Raw genomic sequence first — 20,673 nt, forward strand, 5'->3', positions numbered from 1 at the left:
AGTATTTTACTTTATGATCAAAACAACAAAAATCAGACAAAAAGCAAGACAAAATATTGCAAAAATGAGACACAAAGCCACAAAATAAATGGATAAACGACACAAGCAAGACAAAAAGAAAACACAAAATGACAAAAACAAGAAACGACAAAAACATGAGACAAACGACAGAATTCACACAAAAAATGAGATAAAAAACAAGACAAAATTTTACAAAAATGAGACACAAAGTGACAAAACAAACGGACAAATGACACAAGCGAGACAAAAAAGACACAACGCGACAAAAGCAAGACAAAAAACACTGAATAAATCGAAACACAAAATGACAAAAATAAGACACAAAACACAAGTGAGACAGAAAGGAAACAAAACGACAAAAACATGAGACAACGACAAAAGTCACACAAAACATGAGATAAAAACGACAAAAACAAGACAAAATATGATAAAAACGAGGCACAAAAGGACAAAAGAAAAATGATCAATCTGGTGTTTTACTAAAAGGTGAAAACAAACAAAGGTCTGCTAATCTAGAAGGGTAGAACATTTTAATTTAAACTTGTACTAATTTACAATCTGCATTTAATACCTTCTCTGTAATTTTCAGGGCCGGATTGGACCCTCTGGAGGGCCGCTTTTGGCCTGCGGGCCGCATGTTGGACACCCCTGGTTTAAAATGAATCCTGCATTTCTGTTTTCATTCACAGGTGAACAGAAGAAGCTGGAGAGAGGTGACTGAGAGTGAAGGAAAACAGAAGAGACACGTGAGAATAGCTTCACGACGAGGCTGCAGAGAACGCTGAGGGTTTCTTCTGCAGATGTGGACTCTTCATTTTCCTTCTTAAGAAACTTTTGCACCGATACTGCATGTTTTACAATGCAGGCTTGGAAATCAATCTGATTTTTTTCTCACCGTTATGCACGTCATTACGTCTACGTTTGCATCTCAGCGATTCTCTTCAGGTTTGGTTAAATCATCGATGAGATCAAGTGTCTATTGGACGCTTTAAAGTTGGAAAAGCGACCTTCAGATGGAGGTGGGCAGCTGTTCGCTCTGCTGAAATAATGCACATAGGATCGAGAGTTTAAATTTAATTTTTCATCAATATTTTAATCCTGCTTTTCTTGTGAAGGCTGTCAGTGCACTGCTGGTTTCTGCACATCGATTATTGAGGGGTTTTTTTTGTTTTTTTTTTCTGTCTAAGGAGAGTCCATCTTTTGTCTCACAATCACATTATTAATATAAACATGAGTCGAAAATAAATTCTCAAATATAAGCAAAAGTAAAAAACTACGCATAAAAAGCAAAAAACATGACATTACACTAGCAAAACATAAGCATACAGTGTAATAAATATTAGTTCTATTGGTGTATTTGCACAGAGAAGCAGTTATTGGACATTATTTTTTTATTTATCAACTATAAAGACAGTGCTGCTCCCAGATAATGTGATGCATATTTAGAATTTATATGATGTCTAAGGAGAGTCCATCTTTGCTTAGAATTAGATTATTGATCCCTGAAGGGAAATGTTAGAGTTGCTCCCATTTAAAGTCGAACAAAATATAAAATGAGTAAAAATATGAACTACAATATAAACATAAGTACAAAAGTATAAGCATATAATGCAAAACTGCACATTGCACTGGCAAAATAAATCTACATAAGTGCAGTAAATACTAGTTGTATTGGTGTTTTTACAAAGAGAAGTGGTTATGGCACATTAGTTTTCATTTATCACTTATAAAGACAGTGCTGCTGTCAGACAGTGTGATGCATATTTAGAATGAATATGATGAAGATTCCACCAACTGTCTAAGGACAGTCCCAGATGGTCTCAGAATCAGATTATTGATCCCTGAGGGGAAACTGGTTTAGGTAAAAGTTTAAAGTCTGGAACAAATATAAGACAAACATGAGCTGAAAATTAGTCCTAAAATATAAACATAAGTAGGAAATATGTGGCATATAATCTAAAAATGTACATTACACCAGCAATACAAGTAGACAATGTAATAAATAATAGCTCTGTTGGTGTTTTTGCACAGAGAAGCAGTTAAGCACATTATTTTTCATTTATAAATTATAAAGGTAGTGCTGCTGCCAGATAATGTGATGTATATTTTTTTATTTATATAATGAAGGTTCCACCAAGGAGTCCGTCTTCTGATCAGAATCAGATTATTGATCCCTGAGGGGAACATGCTCAGCTAAAAGTTACTCCCATTCAAAGTCTAGATGTTAAATGGCTTTAAATATATACTCAAAAGTTTGGGGTCATCCAGATAATTCCATGCTTTCCAGTAAAACTCCCACTTTTATCCATGTGCTAACATAACTGCACAAGGGTTTTCTAATCATCAATGAGCCTTTCAACAGCATTAGCTAACACAATGTAGCATTAGAACACAGGAGTGATGGTTGCTGGAAATGTTCCTCTGTACCCCTATGGAGATGTTCCATTAAAAATCAGTTAGAATAGTCATTTACCACATTAACTATGTCTACACTGGATTCATCATTCATTTAATGTGATCTTCATTGAACAAAAAAATGATTTTCTTTCAAAAATAAGGACATTTCTAAGTGACCTCAAACTCTATCTATCCATCCATCCATCCATCTACACAGATGCTGCATGTTTTACAGTGCAGTCTTAGGAGTCAATCTGATATTTTTTCTCATTCTTCTACTCGTCATCATGCGTCTGCCATTCCAACAGTCAACAATCGCCCCGACACCGGATTCCAAACTGACATTCAGAGGGGGTCTGTACGAGAGATCACGCGAAAAAAGAGCATAATTCTTCTATGACAATTTGGAGCCTCAGATAATTGCACAAAATGTCGCATAATTGTTGGAAAAGTCAAAACAACACGCAGCCCACACAGCATTATGTGCACTGACATAAAGTGCTTTTTTTTCTTTCTGCTAAGTTCTGAGTCATTTCCTTCAATGCCAAATGGTAAACAGTGCAATTTCCAGCAACCCTGCTGAGAGCTGTCACTCCGCCTCAACTGGTGTTATATTAAAATGCTTCATAAATTAGCATTACCTGAGGCGTAAACCGTACGGGAAGTGACTGTGGGCTTCAGCAGCAGCAGCAGACATTAATTAGAGCAAATATGTGTCATAGTCGGACATGTTATGTATAATATATTTCTCCAACCGCAGCCAAGTGTAACATTGACCCCTTGTTAGGTCTGTGGACACATTTCCACTTCCACACAGCATTAAAGCCGACATCTTACTACAGGGCTGCTTTAATGGCACCCTCACTCAATAATATACTAAGTGGACAATGCTGTGAACCAGCGTCGTTTGGTTTTTTTGAACCTTTATTAGTGTTACAACCACACAGAGGAACATTTACAATGCAGTTTCTCCTACCTGAGTTTTCTCATCTTTGAATCACATGGAAAGATTTGGCTTCTCTAACACACACGGTGGAATGAGCTGTCTCTACTCTGCAGCGACTGAAGAAATAGCAAAACAAAACCAAAACAAAACCGAAAATAAATTCACCAATTTACCGTTCAAGGTGCTCGGGACTTACTTATAACCTGAGTCAGAAGTGTATTTTGTCCATAGCGAAGTCATTAAACCTGCTTTTTTTTTTTTCCTCAAATAGTACCAAAAACACAAAGCATTAAAAAGCAACTGGCATTTGACAAAAAATCTCACATTTATTGTATTCGTTAAACAAGTGTTGAACTTTACATCAGTCTTAAGTGATGAGCCCCTTGATAACATGTTTACATAGAAAACATGAGCTACAGTACAGCATGTATACCAGTGCTGGAAAACACCCACACATTTCCCATTTATCTTCTTTTCTTTTTTTTTTGGAAAGATTTAATAAATAAAATATCCAAACCCAAGCGGAAGAACTACATTTATGATAGAAACTTTGTTGTCAAAAGTCGGTTTCGCTTCGTTTTGCCCATCGCTCTAAAAAGATCTAGATCAATCGGAATTACACAAAAAAAATGTGCAATGCATAAAATCACCTTAACTGGGGTGTTGCATTCCCGTTCTACTAAAGTAATGCCACTTTGGCAAATAAACTCGATGGGCGATATCGATGAAACTCAAACGGAAAAAACCAAAACACTGTTCACAAGTGGAGAATGTGATAATGCATCTTTGTAATTCTTTGACTCCGTCTTTCTTTTTCTAAGCCGTACTACCATGAATGAAGTGTCGGAACCATAAACACACCGCATAACATATGTGCAACTTCTACACAATAGTCTCTCAAACGTTAAATTTTGCAATTAAAAGGTTTTTCTTCATATTTATGGTTTCCCATGAATTCTTATTTTACACTAGCAATACAACAAAATATATATTTTAGCCATTTGCCTTGACGACAGGTTCAAGGTACAGTTGAGAAAATATAAGGCCAGGGTTTGATTGCTAGTGGTCATACAATCCAGACTTCATGGTGGTGGAGGCCGACCAGGACCTCGTATTCCTTCTCTAACAGTCTGATCAGGAACGTGTTACAAACGTGTCCGTGTCCTGGTCGGCGCGTGTCGATTTGTTCACGATTAAAAAAACAGGCTTCAGCTAGGATGTTGGGGAGTGTATGTACAACCTTTTGACGGGGAAAATTGCTGATTGGATGGAGCCAGTAATGTTTTTTTTTTTTTGGTTTTTTTAATTCGTTTTTTGGATTTTTTTGCCTTTTTTTTTCCATTTTCGTACCTTAAAATTTTCTCAATTATTCAACAGCAGCAGCACATTTAAATACATAGTTGGCTTGTCTCTTAAAATTGAAATCTGACTCTGCATTTTTATGTACAGTCTCCTTAAAACTTTGCACCGCCGTCGCCGTGCTCCGAGTCTATCGGCCTGCGGGGGAGGGAGGGAGGAAGAGTGGCATGTTTGTGGAGGGGGGAGGAGATGACGATGCAGATGGAGGAGGGAGGGGGTGTACATGACGGGGCGACGAGGCTCCCTTCAAAATAATACAAACGCTTCCCTTCCCCTCGCTGGCGTCCTCCAGCAGGTCTGGGATGATTTAAATACATTTAAAGGCTTGTCACTAACTGCATCTGTCCTTCTCGTACGTCGCCCTCTGGGATGCAGCCCTCTTTAGTGATGGGGATGATGTAGCCGTCGCTGCTGCTCCCCCGGCCTATCTGGTAGTAGGCCTGGAGCTGGTGGCCGGCCCCTAAGTTGGGCATGCTCTTGTAGTAAACGTCCTCGTTCTCGCTCCTCTTTGACGGACTCAGGTCCTCCACAACGTCCGGGCTGCTCTCGGGGAACGGAGAGTCTCTCAGATTGGGCATGCTAGTGTACAAGGAGTCTCTGTTGGGGGACTGCAGACTTTCATCGGGGTCGGTGGGCGTCAGCTGACTGACGAGGGTTTCCACTCCCCCATCGGTCCTCACCTTCTTCTGGGGCGCGTACAGGAGCGAGTGAGTCCGCTGGGGGATGAGCGGCGCCTCCAGCTCCTGCTGATGGTGCAGCTCGAGGCCCACCGCGTCGCCCACGTGGACCAAAGACGAAGCGTCTGCTACGATGGCGTCGTCTTCGCTGCTGCTGCCGCCGACCACCGTCACCTTGGGAGGAGCCCGCTCCGTGTGGTGGTGATGGTGGTACTGCGGCGGCGGCGGCTGCTGGTGGTGGGGCGGGTGGTGTAAACTGTGGTGCTGCTGCTGTTGCTGTTGGTGGCTTTTGTTACAGGCACGCAGGTTGTTGTGTACTAGCTCGGAGATGATCATTTTCTCGAAGGCAGCATCGTCCAGGCTGAGGCCGCAGTCCACTACCTGCACACTGTCGCCAAAGTCCCCGTTGCGGAGCGAGTAGCTATTATTAAAGTTACCATTTAGCGGTAGAGTATCCATTGCACTTGTATCCCTCACCGCATTGTTCAGTGAGTGCCCTGCAAAGAAAGGAAAGACGTGAGGGGATCTGCCATTAGTCACCATCCATAGCCACGAGAGGAAGAGACACAAGTTTAATGCTGTTTAGGATGCAGTTTCACATTAAAAAAAAAAACTCAGGTAGAATTAAGCCATGCCGTCATCTGTTAGTTAGGCACAACCCTTAACATACAATACAGAGGCATGCACTACTGGCGATGAGAAATCATTTTACTTTCTCACATATTCATTTTGGCTTTCCCTTTTTAAAAGTGTCTTTTAAAATAAGCAGGAAACTGTGCGCTTAAATCTGCCACAAAAGGTGACAAAGCAATGAAAAAGATCCCAAACAACATTAAGAAACAAACAGGAACCACCATCACAACACACCGGGCAAAAAAGTAGATGTCCACAAGGATGAAGCCACGGACGGGCAACAAGCTACGACACTCAGGGGTTCTCTAGCAACTAATAGGGTGATGTGCTGAAGGAAAGCAAAAGAAAAGGACAGATGGGAAAAGATGACACGGACAGAAAAGGGAAAGTAGTTATGTTTCAACATGGGACAGCCATCTTTGTTCTCACTACACGGGGAGCCCACAAGCAGCACTCCACCATCACCACACACAGCAGGTGAAAAGACTCACTTTGGACAACTCACATCATGTCTGTCTGCTCAGGCTATCTGGTCTAAGAGCAGCTGATGTACAAAAGAAAGTAAAATGATTTATTGTAACATGGAGAATCACTCAAAAGAACAACAGAATGTAAAGTAAAGGTCTTAACTGCAACTTAGCGAGAGCAAGGGTTCAGCAAATGAAATAAATAAGCATTAAACCGCTTTCACTGTCAGGAATCAAATGCCAACAGCTACTTTTGTTGTCGGTTTTTCTTCTTTTTTCTTTCTTTTTTTCTTTTGGAGTTGAGTTTGTGTTGGTACACTTGCTGTCCATTATTTGGCAGCTCGTGTACCCAAAGCTGGCAAAAGGTCAGAGCTGGCCCGGAGCTCGGCACTTGGCATCCGTCACAGTAACAGTTCCCAGCGAGACCTCGGCCACTAGCAGGACGGCCGGAGAAAACACAGCCGACTGCAGAGGTCACGCGCAGTCATGTCAGGAATTTCTCAAAGCACGGAGGTCACGGAAAGCAGCGGCAGAAAGGATAAATATTAGCTATGCCGTGATTGAGAGAGGAGATAAAGGGAGAATGTGCCTCCTTGTAGAATAACAAATGAAGGCGGAGGCAGTTCCAGGGTTTTATGGCTCATTCCAGGACTGGAGGACATTTTACGTCCCGCCCAGGAGATTTCAAACAATCCAAACACTAAAACATGCAGTTGTTGTAAATGTTCTTGTCCTGAGACCAAATCTGTTTGGAAATATTTTTTTTAACTCATAAGGACCCAGACCCATTTTTCCTTAAAGGACTTAATGAGTTAAGGTCAAACATAAAAGTTTAGACTGGGACACTCAAAGTGCTTGTTACACTGGTGTCACTGTGGGTTCTTATGGGTTAAAACACCAAATAAGTCTGGAGTTCTTCCTAAAATACTATTTTTCTCGTCCCAGCCCCCTGATGACCAAACCGAATCTCTGTTCAGATGAAATTTAAAACTCCTTTTGTTGGCATTATTTTTTTTCATTGATGTCCTTTGTATTTGTAGTAAAAAAAAAATTATATCAACATATTTTAAATAATTATTTTGCATGGAACATGCGTCCCACATGTCAGCATAATCTGTTGATGACGTTTCTTGTCATTGTCTTTGTCATTTTGTGTCTCATTTCTGTCGTTTTGTGTCTTGTTTTTGCCATTTTCTGTCTTGTTTTTGTCATTTTCTGTCTTGTTTTTGTCATTTTCTGTCTTGTTTTTGTTTTGTGTCTTGTTTTTTTGCCATTTTCTGTCGTTTCTTTCGTTTTGTGTCTTGTTTTTGTCATTTTATGCCTTCTTTTTGTCGTTTACATCATCAAACAGTTTTCCTAAAGAATGGGTTAAACAAAAGCTATGTCCTCTCTTCTATTTTTCCTGTTTTCCATCAGTCAGTTTGTCCTCTTGGTCAGCAGTAACAGCTAGCTAAATATCTAGCTTCTACTGCTGAGAAAAAGCTAACGTTAGCAAGGATTAGCATCCCTGTTACTGTGATTAGAGTAGGGTTAGCAAACAACACAGAAAACATGGAATAAAAATCAAGGCTTTGATAATTTATTACCTACTACTGATCAATATGGAGCAGAAGACTACAAAAGAGAAGGTTTATTTTTCAAACATTTTGATGCCCAAATGTCCTCCAGTTCTGAAATGATCCCTACAGCGACGCTGCGGTGCCGTTTTTAAAGAGGATTTTTTTGGAAATTAGGGGAAAAATGGCTCACAAATAAAGCAGATAGTAAAGTAGTGAACAGCTGCTGCCATGACATCCGTGCGTTTACGCCTGGTAGGAGGCAATTTAGCGTCCAGACAGCTGTTGTCTGGGAAGGTGTGAGGGGAATACTACTGGACACTGCTGAGTGCCACACGAGGACAGGCGTTTGGGGAGAATATAAAACAGAAAAGAAAAGGAAACCTTTCAGATAAATGCCCCCTTTTTTTCTTTTCTTGGCCGGTTGAAAACCACAAATTAAGCAGAAGAGAGAAAAGCAGAGATAAATGTGACTCCCACAGTAGATTTATTTCCCGATCAGAGCAGAATTTGGAGGTAATTTTGTGAACCACTTGCTCACTGAGTGTGTGTTAATGGCCTAAAAGTAAACCAGTGATTGTGCCAGGGGGGGTTTTGGGTTGTTGTTTTTTTTAATAGGCATGCTGAAAAAAATTTACATTTGATAGGCAAAGTTAAGTTTTACTCCCATACTTGTCTCTCTGTAGGTCACTAGAGGGAAGCACAGGGGAAAAGCACAAAACATGACAGAAGATGCCATTTCAGTTTCAAAGTAAGAGAGCACATATAGTCACAGACAGTCCTTACAGTGTGATATATGTTCAAATGTCATGTGCAACGGAGATATTCTGATTTAATAACATATGTACAGATACACACATGCATGCAGGAGATTTTGCTTGCAGTTTAAGACGTTTTCAGCAAAAAGAAAAAGAAAGCTCCCTCTAAAACAGCGGTCTCCAACCTTTTCTTGCACCACAGATCGGATTCAAACAGGATCATTTTTAACGGACCGGTCATCACGCACAAAACAATCGTTGTATCATTTCCGACAGACGAAATCTTTAATAAAAAATGACCTCGCGCTGAGCACAGGCATGTTTCTGCATGTGTATGTTATGTACAGATACCGAATCACGTGACCTAAATATGTAGCGGGCGACTCAGAAACACCCCCACAATTTAATCAGTTGTTCCTTGTATCATTTCTGATGGATAAGTCCTGATAAGTCCTCAGTGGTGGATTTGTAGTAGAATCACAATCATGCAGTGTTCACTTGTTGTCATGGTTACAGTGCCGCTGTGCCGCTATCTCGCAATGATACAGAAACATTTAACAAATCCGTGGAACCAGAGCAGAAGCTGCATCACTGCCAAAATCTAATCACTTGGTCCTTGTGTCATTTCTGACCTTTAAGGAAAATTTCATCCAAATCTGTTAATCTGTTTTTGAGTAATGTTGCTAACAGACAGACAGATGGACAAACGTACACCGATCACCACAGAACTCCGTCATGTTCCTTTGTGGAGTAATAATGATCGTTTCTTTATAAAGAGTTCTAAACAAATCAAATTTCTACTGGTGGGATGTGATTTTAAAAATTAATCGAACTAATTAGAAGCTGTAATTAATTAATTGCGATAATCTCATCTTGGTCAAACAGCAATACTTGACACAATAAGCAAAGTTTTTCAATTCAAATAAATGTTGGTTGACGACTGAATGGATGAACAGACATACATGTGAACTTAAACAACAAAAATGTTTGCTTCATGTCTATTTATCTGCGTTTTTTATCTGTCTACTACATTCAGATTACTGCAAACTCAAAGTGCAAATATAGCGTTTATATTCAACATTTGAAGATTTTTTTGTAAACTCAAGCACTTTCACTGTCTTGAAAAATGGTTTATTATGGGCTACGACGCTGGCTGGTACCAGGACTGTCGTAGATGACATATGGTGCGTCGCCCCGGAGCTCATTTGCATAAAGTAGTTTCATTTATGCAAATGAGGCTTGGGGAGTGGAGGTCTGACGCATCGTGAAACTTTCGCCTAAACCAGCCGTCGTTGAACTAAAACCAGGACAGATTCAGCAGATTATTTCTCACCTTCAATGTTTTCAGAAATACTTTTTACCGAACAGTTTTCGGTCTGTCGGTCCGACGTTTCTGCACCGATTCACTTTGTGGCTGGAAAACAGACTTTAGGTTTAGCGCCACCTACTGGGCTGGAGTGTTCATCGGAGTTACTGGTGTAAATTAATGTGCATTACTTTTTTTAACGCGTTACCTTTCTGCAATTAATTCCCAGCCCTAAAAATACTGACCACTAAATATTTACTCACTTTTTCTTCTGTCAACATCAAGTCTCTCCCTCTTTTTAAAGAAGTTCTCCAGACATGTTTATTTTTTATTCATTTTGGCAGATTGACGGCTTCGTTTAACATCAAGTGCAGGAAACGAGTGCGGACGGAAGCAACAGGAAGACCATCTAATCATTTTTCTAAATGAAACCGCCAGAAATAAAACGTAAAATAAACCATTTTTATTCTCTCTGTGCCGTCTGGTACCAAACGGTTGGAGACCACTGCTCTAAAACACACAAAAAGTAACAAACGACCTGATAAACCCGGGAGAATTCATCTTAATAAGCATGCAGTTTAGACTAGAGCTGCAGGTCTGCGCTGCTGTTTACATTATCTCCAGGCAGAACATGTAGTATCTCTTTCCCATCTTAATCATCATGTCCCGTTTCAGAGTTTGGATAAGAGAAATATGAGAGCACAGAGGCCGGGTCGACCGCACAAATCTCTGTCCTGCACCAAAACATGTTTTCACAGCGACACACGCTAAGTCTGGTGTCAGGGAGACGGTGATTCAGAAGGAAAGGCGATACTGCAGAGCTTTTCGTTTGCCGTGTGTTCGACCGAGGAGGGAGAGAAAAGACTGAAAAGGCAGAAAATGCAGGTGAAAGTGTTCAGTTTGCACACCTGGCGAGTTAAACACTGGAGCCGTGGGGGTATTACATACGACTGTCTCAGCCAGCAAGGTGTTATAAGGGTTGTTAGTGCCTTGTGGTCGCAGCAGAGGGTTTGTTAGTAGATAGTTCCCGGTCATTCCTGGAGTGGCAGACAGAAGAGGAACAGATAAGATTCACTGAAGAAAAGGAATGAAGAAAAGAGTCAGTCAGCTCGGCACCTGATCAGGTTTTAAAGGTGTGAAGAGAAAACCAAGTCTGAGAAGTGAGAAAAGCAGCTGTTTCTGAACGTTTTGGTCTAGTTCTGTGCCGCTCGTCATTCATGACCCATTTATTAACCAACCAGCTCTCAGTGTTCACAGCTGCAGCGACATCAGTGCTTTTCAGACGTTTATTCAAACTAGCAAGTTGTATTTCTGCAAAAATGCAAAGGTTTTACAGTTTGAAGCAGCTGAAAATACATAATTCACCTCTGTTCTTCCAAGGTTTCACTTTCACTGACCCAGATTTATCCATTTTCCTCCCAAAGCTAATTCTATCCTCATTTTTAAATCTCAACTCAGTGTCTTTTAAGAATTTGAGGTATTTCCATTCATTGTGTTCATTATTGCTCTGTCATCAGTACAGTTCAGAAATTTATCTGAAAAATGCAAGATACATTTCTGCAAAAATGCAGATGTTTCACTGTTTGAACCAGCTGCAAAAACAAATTCACTCCAAAGTTTTTACATCAAAATTTGTTTTACATCTCCATATACATCTATTTTCCTCCCTAGCCTAAGTTTATTTTCATTTTCAAACCGCAGGTCTCAGTGTGTTTCAAGGATTTAAGCGTCATCAGTGGTTTTCACAAGTTTCTCATAAATAGTAAGTATTTATAAGTATTTATAATAGTAAGTATTTCTGCACAAATGCAAAGGTTTTACAGTTTGAAACAGCTGGAAATGTATAAATTCTCCTCAGTTCTTCTAAGTTTTTACTTTAAAAGTTTCATTCTGACTCAGTTTTTTCCATTTTCTTCCAAATCCTCATCTTCCTCTCATTTTTTAGATCAGCTCTCAATCCACTGTGCTCATCACTGCAGCGTCATCAGTGGTTTTCATAAATAACAAGCTGCTTTTCTACAAAAATTGAAATGTTTTAAAGTTTAAACCAGCTGAAAATACATAAATTCACCTCAATTCTTCCAAGTTTTCACCTCATAATGTCTCCATTTTCCTCCCAAAGCTAACTTTACTCTCATTTCAGACCTCAGCTCTCGGCGTGTTTCAAGGATTTAAGCATCATCAGTGGTTTTTAGACATTTAATCACAAATAAATAGCAAAAATGCAAAGGTTTTGCAGTTTAAACCAGTTGGAAATATGCATTCACTCTAATCCCCCAAAGGTTTTCAAATTTATCAATTTTCCTCCCAAATCTCATCTTCCTCTCATTTTTAAACCTCAGCTCTCAGAGAGTTTTAAGGATGTGAGATATTTCCACTCATTGTGTTCACTATTGCAGTGCCATTAGTACATTTCGTAGGTTTATCATAAATAATAAGTTGCTTTTCTGCAAAATGCTAATGTTTTACAGTTTGAACCAGCTACAAATATAAATTCACTCCAATCCCTCAAAGGTTTCATTTCAAATTTAATCACGTTCCTCCCAAATCTCCTCTTCCTCTCATTTTTAAACCTCAGCTCTCAGAGTGTTTTAATATTTGTGGTATTTCCGCTCATTGTGTTCATTATTGCAGTGTCATCGGCACATTTCGTCTTTTTAGCTGCTTATCAGGTTGGATTTCTGCAAAAATGTGAAGGTTTCACAGTCTGAACCAGCTGCAAATAAAAAAAATTCACTCCATTTTTCCTCCCAAAGCTCATCTTTCCCTCATTTTTAAACCTCAGCTCTCAATGTGTTTTAAGGATCTGAGATATTTCCACTGATTGTGGTCATTATTGCAGTGCCATCACTGCTTTTTCTACATTTATCATAAATAGAAAGTTATATTTCTGCGAAAATGCTAATGGTTTGCAGTTAAAAACAACTACAAATATAAATGAACCCAAATCCTTGCAAGGTTTCAAATCAAACGCATCCATTTTCCTTCAAAGTCTCCTCTTTATTTTTGAACCTCAGCTTTCAATGTGTTTTAAGGATCTGAGATATTTCCACTCACTGTGTCCATTATTGCAGTGTCATCAGTACATTTCACAGGTTTAACAGAAAACTGCAAGATAGTTCTGCAAAAATACACATTTTACAGTTTAAACCGGCTGAAAAATACAAAATTCACCTCAATTCTTTCAACTTTTCACCTCAGAATGTCTCAGTTTTCCTCACAAAACTGACCGTAGTCCTATTTTTAACCGTAGCTCTCAGTGCGTTTTGAGCTCTGCACACTGAGTTCATTACTGCAGAGTCATATAATAAGATGCATTTCTGCAAAAAGGCTAATGTTTTACAGTTTAAAGCAGCCGCAAATATAAATTCACTTTAACTTCTCAACATTTTTACATCAAATTTCTGATTCTGACTAAAATTTCTCTTTCACTTTCCTCATTGTTACTCGAGCTCTCGGTGCGTTTTAAGGATCTGAGGTATTTCCACTGCCATTTATCACCTGCGTTTAAATGCCATCTGTCATGTTGAGAAGTCTCCAGGGACGCTTTTAATGACAGGGAAGTGCTTCTAGGAGATAGAGGCCTCCTTCAGCGCGCCGACTCTCCGGGGTAACTAGGCTACTACGCCCCGGAGTGATCAATATCCAGCCTTTACATTAACATCTCTGAGAGGGGAAAAAAAACAAAAAACTTCTACATTGTTATTGATGTAGTCAGAATGTGCTTCGGAGCCTCGGTGTGATGTTTTACCTCGTGGGAAGTGACAGCAAAAAGAAAAACGAAAAGAAAAAAAGGAAAGACCAGGCAAAGAGCAGCAGCGACAGGAGTCAGAGGAGGGGAGTTAAGCTGCCTCGGTGTAAAACCCTCTTCTTCCCCCTCGCATGCTTGGAAAGCCATTTCAGAGGCAGCAGAAAGCCTAACAGCGCACTAAGCGCTCCGGGTCAGCCAGAGTTGAACATCATCTTCTCATCATCATATTTGTGCTCAAGCTAAATAATAAATGACAGTTTTTTTTCCCCTCCTCCCGCCCTCATAAATCCTCCCGGAAAGTAACAGAGGTCACCTTAGATGCCAGGCAACAAATGGCCTTCTGCGGCATGCTAAGATTTTCTGAAAATAAAACTCCCCTTTCCCGTGTTTTTAGGTTTGTCTCTGCTTCCCCTGAGCCTGGGCATGAACTCTGGACAGGCAGCACTTAAATAAAAAACGCTCCTCCAGCCTCGCTCCAATTTGAGGCTGACGTTAGCGGCCAGAATGACGGCGCACAGAGTATTTGAGGACGGATTTTTGTAATCCTTTGCTGGCAGAACAGGGAGGCTGCACTAAAGGCCTAAATCTTTATTTTATTTATTTTTTTATCGCACTGCTCTGTCTTTTCAAGCTGAAGGCATTTATTACCAGAGTGTGGACCCTTGCGAGATCACGGGAACCTGGAGGAGGTATTTTTAGTGGGATGATGAAACATAGGTGTGCATGTGGAGAGAGATGAGGCGTGAACTGACCTTGGTTAAGGGTGGAGGTGCTGTTGATGTCACCTGAGATAAAGGAGGACTCAGATTGCTTTCTTACGGTGTCATTCCACATTCTCCTGATACGACTCTGTCAGGTCAACAAGGGACAGTCGTTAGGACTCTAGACAAGCCTCGTCTTTCAGATAAACGTTCTTCTGTTCTCCGTGTCTTCTACAAACTGCTCAGCGACTCTCACAGCTAATTGGATGTGCTTCTGAACAACTTCAGGCTAAGGCAGGGGTGTCAAACATGAGGCCCGGGGGCCAAAACTGGTCCTCCAGAGGGTCCAGTCCGGTCCTCATTTACTGCAGATTGTAAATTAGTAAAGCTATAAATTTAAATCATTTCTAGAAATGACAAGTGATTTTTATCATAAAGTAAATTACTACAATTGTTCTGTTTTCATTTTGTGTCTAATTTTTCTAATATTTTGTCGTTTTTGTCACATTTGTTGTTTGCCTCATGTTTTTGTCATTTCATTTCTTTTTTGTCATATTTTGTCTCACTTTTGTCATTTGTGTAATTTTTTGTCTTTTTTCTCTAATTTTTGTCACTTTGTAATGTTTTTATAGAATCTTTTGTCACTTTTGTGTTTTGTTTCATGTCGCTTGTCTCATTTTTTGTCATTTTGTTTCAGTTTTTTTTCGTTTTGTTTCCTTTTGTTTTGCGTTTGTCTATTTTTTGTCATTTTGTTTCTCATTTTTATCATGTTTTGTCTCGCTTGCATTGTTTATGTAATTGTTTGTCTCATGTCCATTTTCGTTTTGTATCTTTTCAAATTTTTTGTCTAATTTTTGTCATTTTGTGTTTCATTTTTTCAGCGTTTGATCTTGTTTTTGGTCTTTGTTTGTCATTTGTCTCATCTTTTCTCTCGCTTGTGTTTTTTGCCTTCTTTTTGTCATTTTGTGTTTTGCTTTAGTTGCTGCTTTGACCATCATTTTTGCCGTTTTGTGTTTTTTGTCTCACTTGTGTTGTTTGTCCATTTTTTTGTTGCATTGTAACTTTATTGAATTTTGTCTCTTTTTTGTTTTGTTTCATGTCATTTGTCTCATTTTTCTTGCCATTTTGTATCTCATTTTTCTAATATTTTGTCTTGTTTTTGTCGTTTTTTGTATTTTTTTTGTTTTTCTGATCAGTAAAATCCTACATCATTCAGTTCCAGATGACTAAATGTTTTTGTCCTTTGTAGACACTCTGTGATCTGGAAGTTGTAATGTATAAATGATAAACTGAGGCTGAATGTTGATGTAATTAAACTATTTCTCTTTAGAAATTTCAGGTTGTTCATAATGTTTTGTAAAAATATAATTCCTTAAATGTGAACATTTTTGCACTAAAACAAAGGCACCATTAGGAGTTGTGCTTATTTCTAGGTTATTACGCTGTGATTTTACTGGTCACTTGAGATCAAATTGGGCTGATTGTTTCCCCTGAACTACGATGAGTTTGACACCCCTGGGTTCAGGCATCCCTTCCTTTTGAGTAAGGCCGGGGGTCTAAGTGCTCCTCCATAAGAGCACTGCACATCTGGAGCTATCGTCTGCTCAGGTCTATTAGCCTTTAATAAGAAAGGGATAAAGCAAATACGTATGTTTTCTGCAATTTCGTCTCTCCCCCGCAGTAAAATGTGCCTGCGATGCTCTTTAAACAGTGCAGTACTGTTTTCCCATGCACATGACGTTAGTGAGAGAAAAGATAAAAGCAAGTGCTAAAGGGGGCAGAACAGAAGAAAGGTACTCATGCAGTACAGCAGATGCTGCTTGTAAAATGTGGAATAATGTTTGTGTCTCTTCATCTACCTCTGAAGCTAAAATGCAGAATGTGCATTTTTTTCTTCTTTCTTTCTGGAATACTTACACCATGAAAGCACATTTGTCCTGAGCTCTGAATGGGCTGTGTGATGCGCGGTAAAGTGGCCGGTCTACCTGTGTACCGGAGGAATAGCGAGCGCTGGTCCGTGCCGTGGACGTCTTTGCGGAACCGTGCGAGCTCTCGGTCGGCAGCCCTCCGCAGCAGTACGTGTGTCGGAAGCACTTGCTGTACTCTTTGCGGACCTGCGCGAGCAAACAGCCGCGTGTTTACATACAGTGTTGACTTTACATATGACTTAGCCCAGATCACTGTTTGTTCTTTATATCAGCATGCGGCGCTTTGTGAATTCGCCGAGTTCAGGTTCGGCCTTGACGGCTCGAATTTCACCTTCAGAGAGAGAGAGAGAGAGAGAGAGAGAGAGAGAGAGAGAAGGAAGGAGAAAAAAACTCACTTTTTTCTGGAGAAGGCAGTGGAAGATGAAGATAAACATTCCTTGGAAGGTGTTGAATATGGTGAAGAGGTACGCCATGACGATGGAGGCCTCGCTGATGAAGAAGAGGCCGAAGGACCACGTGAGGCCCAGCAGGCACAGCAGAGCGAAAGCCCCCATGGTCCAGGACCTGAGGGGGACAGCGAGAGGACGGACCCGGCGTGAGAGGCGTTCAGGGACAGGAACGGTGGCGGGGATTTATGAAACACTGGGGCAAAAAGGCTGTAAAACCATAGAATGACAGAAAACACACACATGCCGTCCTCACCGTCCCTCCATCCACACACACTCTCAGCAGATCCTACAAGTCTACGATTTCATTTAGCAGACGCTTCTATTCAAAGCACGGCACACAGATACAACACAAGCAAGGATCTAGTCAGGAGAAAACAACCTGGACACAAGCCATAAAACAAGTGTAGTTCCTGCCTTCAAACAGACAAGAAGGATTCAACATCTTTACTCGTTAGAACAGCAGAAAGCACCAAACAAGGCATTCAATGCTATCGTCTGCTAATTATTTATCTAGAGTAGGTGTCATCAGAGGTGGATATGTGGAAAGAGTTGAAGGAAAAAGTCCCAGCAGTCGTTTCCAGCTAGAATAGTCATTTAGCACATTAACAACGTCTACACTGGACTTATCATTCATTTAATGTGATCTTCATTTATTTCTAAGTGACCCCAGACTTTTGAACGGTAGTGTACATGAATTAAAGTTGCTCCATATTAGCTAAAGTTGCTCAAGAATGTGTTAAAGTTGCTCCATATTAGCTAACTATATTAGTGAAAGTTGATATTATTGGTTAAAGTTGATCGATATTAAAGTTGCTCTGCATTAATTAAAGTTGCTCTATATTGGTCAAAGTTGCTCAAAAATGAGCTACAGTTGCTCTATATTAAAGTTGCTCTAAATGAGTTAAAGTTGCTCTATATTAGCTAAAGTTGTTCTATGTTAGCTAAATTATTGAATAAAGTTGATCTATATTAAAGTTGCTCTGGATTAATTAAAGTTACTCTATATTGGTCAAAGTTGCTCAAAAATGAGCTACAGTTGCTCTATATTATTTAAAGTTGCTCTAAACGAGTTAAAGTTGCTCTATATTAGCTAAAGTTGTTCTATGTTAGCTAAAGTTGATATTATTGGTTAATGTTGCTCTAAATGAGGTAAAGTTGCTCTATATTAGTTAAAGTTACTTTTAATGAGTTAAAGTTGCTCTATATTTGCTAAAGTTGATATTACTGGTTCAAGTTGCTCTACATTGAAGTTGCTCCGCGTTAGTTAAAGTTGCATAAAAATGAGTTAAAGTTGCTCTATATTATTTAAAGTTGCTCTAAATGTGTTAAAGTTGCTCTATATTATTTAAAGTTGCTCTAAACGAGTTAAAGTTGCTCTATATTTGCTAAAGTTGTTCTATGTTAGCTAAAGTTGATATTATTGGTTAAAGTTGCTCGACACTGAAGTTGCTCTATATTAGTAAAAGTTGCTCTAAATGACTTAAAATTGCTCTACGTTAGTTAAAGTTGCTCAAAAATGAGTAACACATGCAAGGATGAGGTCATGAGAAAACGACCTGAATAAAACAAGCTTTAGTTTCTGCCTTCAAACAGACAAGAAGGATTCAAAACCTTCACAGAGTTTTCTGTAAATAACCTCTTAGAACAGCAGAAAGCACCAAAAATAACACAAAAAAGCATGAAACACTATCGTCTGCTCAATATTTATCTAGAGAGGGTGTTATCAGAGGTGGAGATGTGGAAAGAGTTGAAGGAGAACGTCCCGGCTTCATGTGTGAAGGTCCTGCGGAGCCTTCAGACACCAGCAGCGGTCACAGTTCAACGCTCAGACACACAACAATAACAACAACACTGCATCTCAAGATGATGGACACGGTGGAGGCCACAAGGACGATGGATGAGTAGCTCTGAAGCCGCGGTTTGTGGAGAGGGTGAAAGGAAGAAAAAAGACAGGAAGAGGGAAACAAAAGAAAGACTAAAAGGAGAGCAGAGAGTAAAGTATAAGAGCTGAAGAGGGGACTTCTGGGCAACATGTTCTTACTTGATAAACCGTTTATTATCTTCATAGCTAGAGAGCATGATAGGCAGGAAGAGAGAAACACAATTAGATTAGAAGCGTGGGTTAGTCTGCATTTTGAGTAAGATATCTTCAACTTTGATCCAAGGGAAATCAGGGGAGGCAGTGAAATTAAGCCTCTAACAAGAACTGCATGTTTTATTTTTGCTGTTGATGATTCAATTATGAAACTCCATGTAAAGCATTCGGTCAGAGCACATCGTCTGTGGTTGAATTAGCATTTATGCTACTGTATGCGTGGGTGGTGCTGTTGTTGTGTGGGTAAAAATTATCTGAGGTGAGTCGTAAAAGCTTACCCGGGCAAATCGGTATTATAGTATCCGTCACAAACGCGATAATTACTGGTGTGGATCGCAGAACAGAGAGAGGAGGAGAGTGATGGGGGGAGAAAAAGAAAGGAGAAGCTGAGCGTTAACTTCGCCTTCACATGCAACATGCAATGACCGTCGTGTCAAAGCGACTCTGGAGAACACAGAGAAAATGATCACAAAGAAGCAGCTATTAGTGCACAATGTGTATTCGACAGAAGCTAAGAATAAAATCCCAGCAGCGTGTTCTGTTGTGGTCTCCTTGATAAGGGAGTAGCCCATCTCAAATAAACCAAGAAGTCTAAATAAGGCCTTTTCTGACTGTTCTCCCTGATTGCGGTTTGACCACAGTGTTGCATACATTCATTAAGGGAAAATGAAAAATAACAAACACTGGATAAAAAATAGCAACGCTGCTGCTGCTGCTGCTGCTGCTGCACAGACTGGTGGAAGGTGAAACACAAAATATCACAAGAAAGACACTCAGAGAGCTCTGCCAAGGCTTCCTAAGGGGTTGTATGACTTCTGACAGATAAACTCTTTAAAAAAATTTGTGGATTTGTAGCAGGATCGCAATCATGTGGTCTTCACTTGTTGTCATGGTTACAGTGACACCGTGCTGCTATCTCACAACAACACAGAAATCTTAAACAAATCCATGGATCCAGACTATAAGCTGCATCACTGCCAAAAATCTAATCACTTGGTCCTTGTGTCATTTCCGACCTTCACTGAAAATTTCATCCAGATCCGTTAGTCTGTTTTAGAGTAATGCTGCTGACAGACAGACAGATTCACAGACAAACCAACGCGTTTCTTGGTGAAATAATAATGGTGCAAACTGACATCAGGCTGCAAAGCTAGAAATCCAGCAAACAGCAAAAAATGTTGTGTTTTTGTGTTATTTTTACATTACACACTATCGTTCACAAATTTGGGTTCCATATTCAGTTCTATATTTGTTAAAGTTGCTCTATTTTAAAATCGCTCTACATTAGTTAAAGTGTCTCCATATTAGGTAAAGTTGCTCTAAATGAGTGAAAGTTGTTTTACATTAGTTAAAGTTGATATTACTGGTTACAGTTGTTGCATCTTAAAGTTTGCTCCATATTTTATTTATTATTAGTTAAAATTGCTCATAATTAAAGTTGCTCAAAAATTTGTAAAAGTGGCTCCATATTAGTTAAAGTTGCTCTATAGTGAGCTAAATTGTTCTAAATGAGTTAAAGTTGACCTACAAATCAGCCGTTTCCAGCTAGAATAGTTATTTACCACATAAAGAATGTCTAGACTGGATTATGGTTATCTGCATTGAAAAATCCTTGTATTTCAAAAATAA

At 39.7% G+C, this 20,673-nt stretch overlaps 1 protein-coding gene across 30 annotated transcripts in view; it reads right to left on the reverse strand.

Annotated features, from left to right (window-relative positions):
* Positions 1 to 3,665: 3,665 nt before the first annotated feature.
* The window catches only part of adgrl2a (adhesion G protein-coupled receptor L2a), a 148,202-nt gene continuing 131,194 nt past the window's right edge, over positions 3,666 to 20,673 (reverse strand). For 5 of the 30 annotated variants that reach the window (XM_051946581.1, XM_051946577.1, XM_051946583.1 and 2 more), the window contains 8 exons: positions 19,323 to 19,367; positions 18,991 to 19,017; positions 16,896 to 17,064; positions 16,558 to 16,686; positions 14,624 to 14,720; positions 11,029 to 11,157; positions 8,729 to 8,746; positions 3,666 to 5,897 (listed from right to left, as the gene is read on the reverse strand). In XM_051946581.1, the coding sequence (XP_051802541.1) occupies positions 5,041 to 5,897; positions 8,729 to 8,746; positions 11,029 to 11,157; positions 14,624 to 14,720; positions 16,558 to 16,686; positions 16,896 to 17,064; positions 18,991 to 19,017; positions 19,323 to 19,367 (1,471 nt within the window). In that variant the 3' untranslated portion in view covers positions 3,666 to 5,040. Of the gene's footprint in view, positions 5,898 to 5,958; positions 6,578 to 8,694; positions 8,747 to 11,028; positions 11,158 to 14,623; positions 14,721 to 16,557; positions 16,687 to 16,895; positions 17,065 to 18,990; positions 19,018 to 19,322; positions 19,368 to 20,673 lie in introns of those variants that run through there. The other 25 variants (XM_051946586.1, XM_051946584.1, XM_051946605.1 and 22 more) reach the window with 14 other exon arrangements.

This window comes from Acanthochromis polyacanthus, chromosome 4, assembly GCF_021347895.1.
Source record: "Acanthochromis polyacanthus isolate Apoly-LR-REF ecotype Palm Island chromosome 4, KAUST_Apoly_ChrSc, whole genome shotgun sequence".
NCBI lineage: Eukaryota > Metazoa > Chordata > Actinopteri > Pomacentridae > Acanthochromis > Acanthochromis polyacanthus.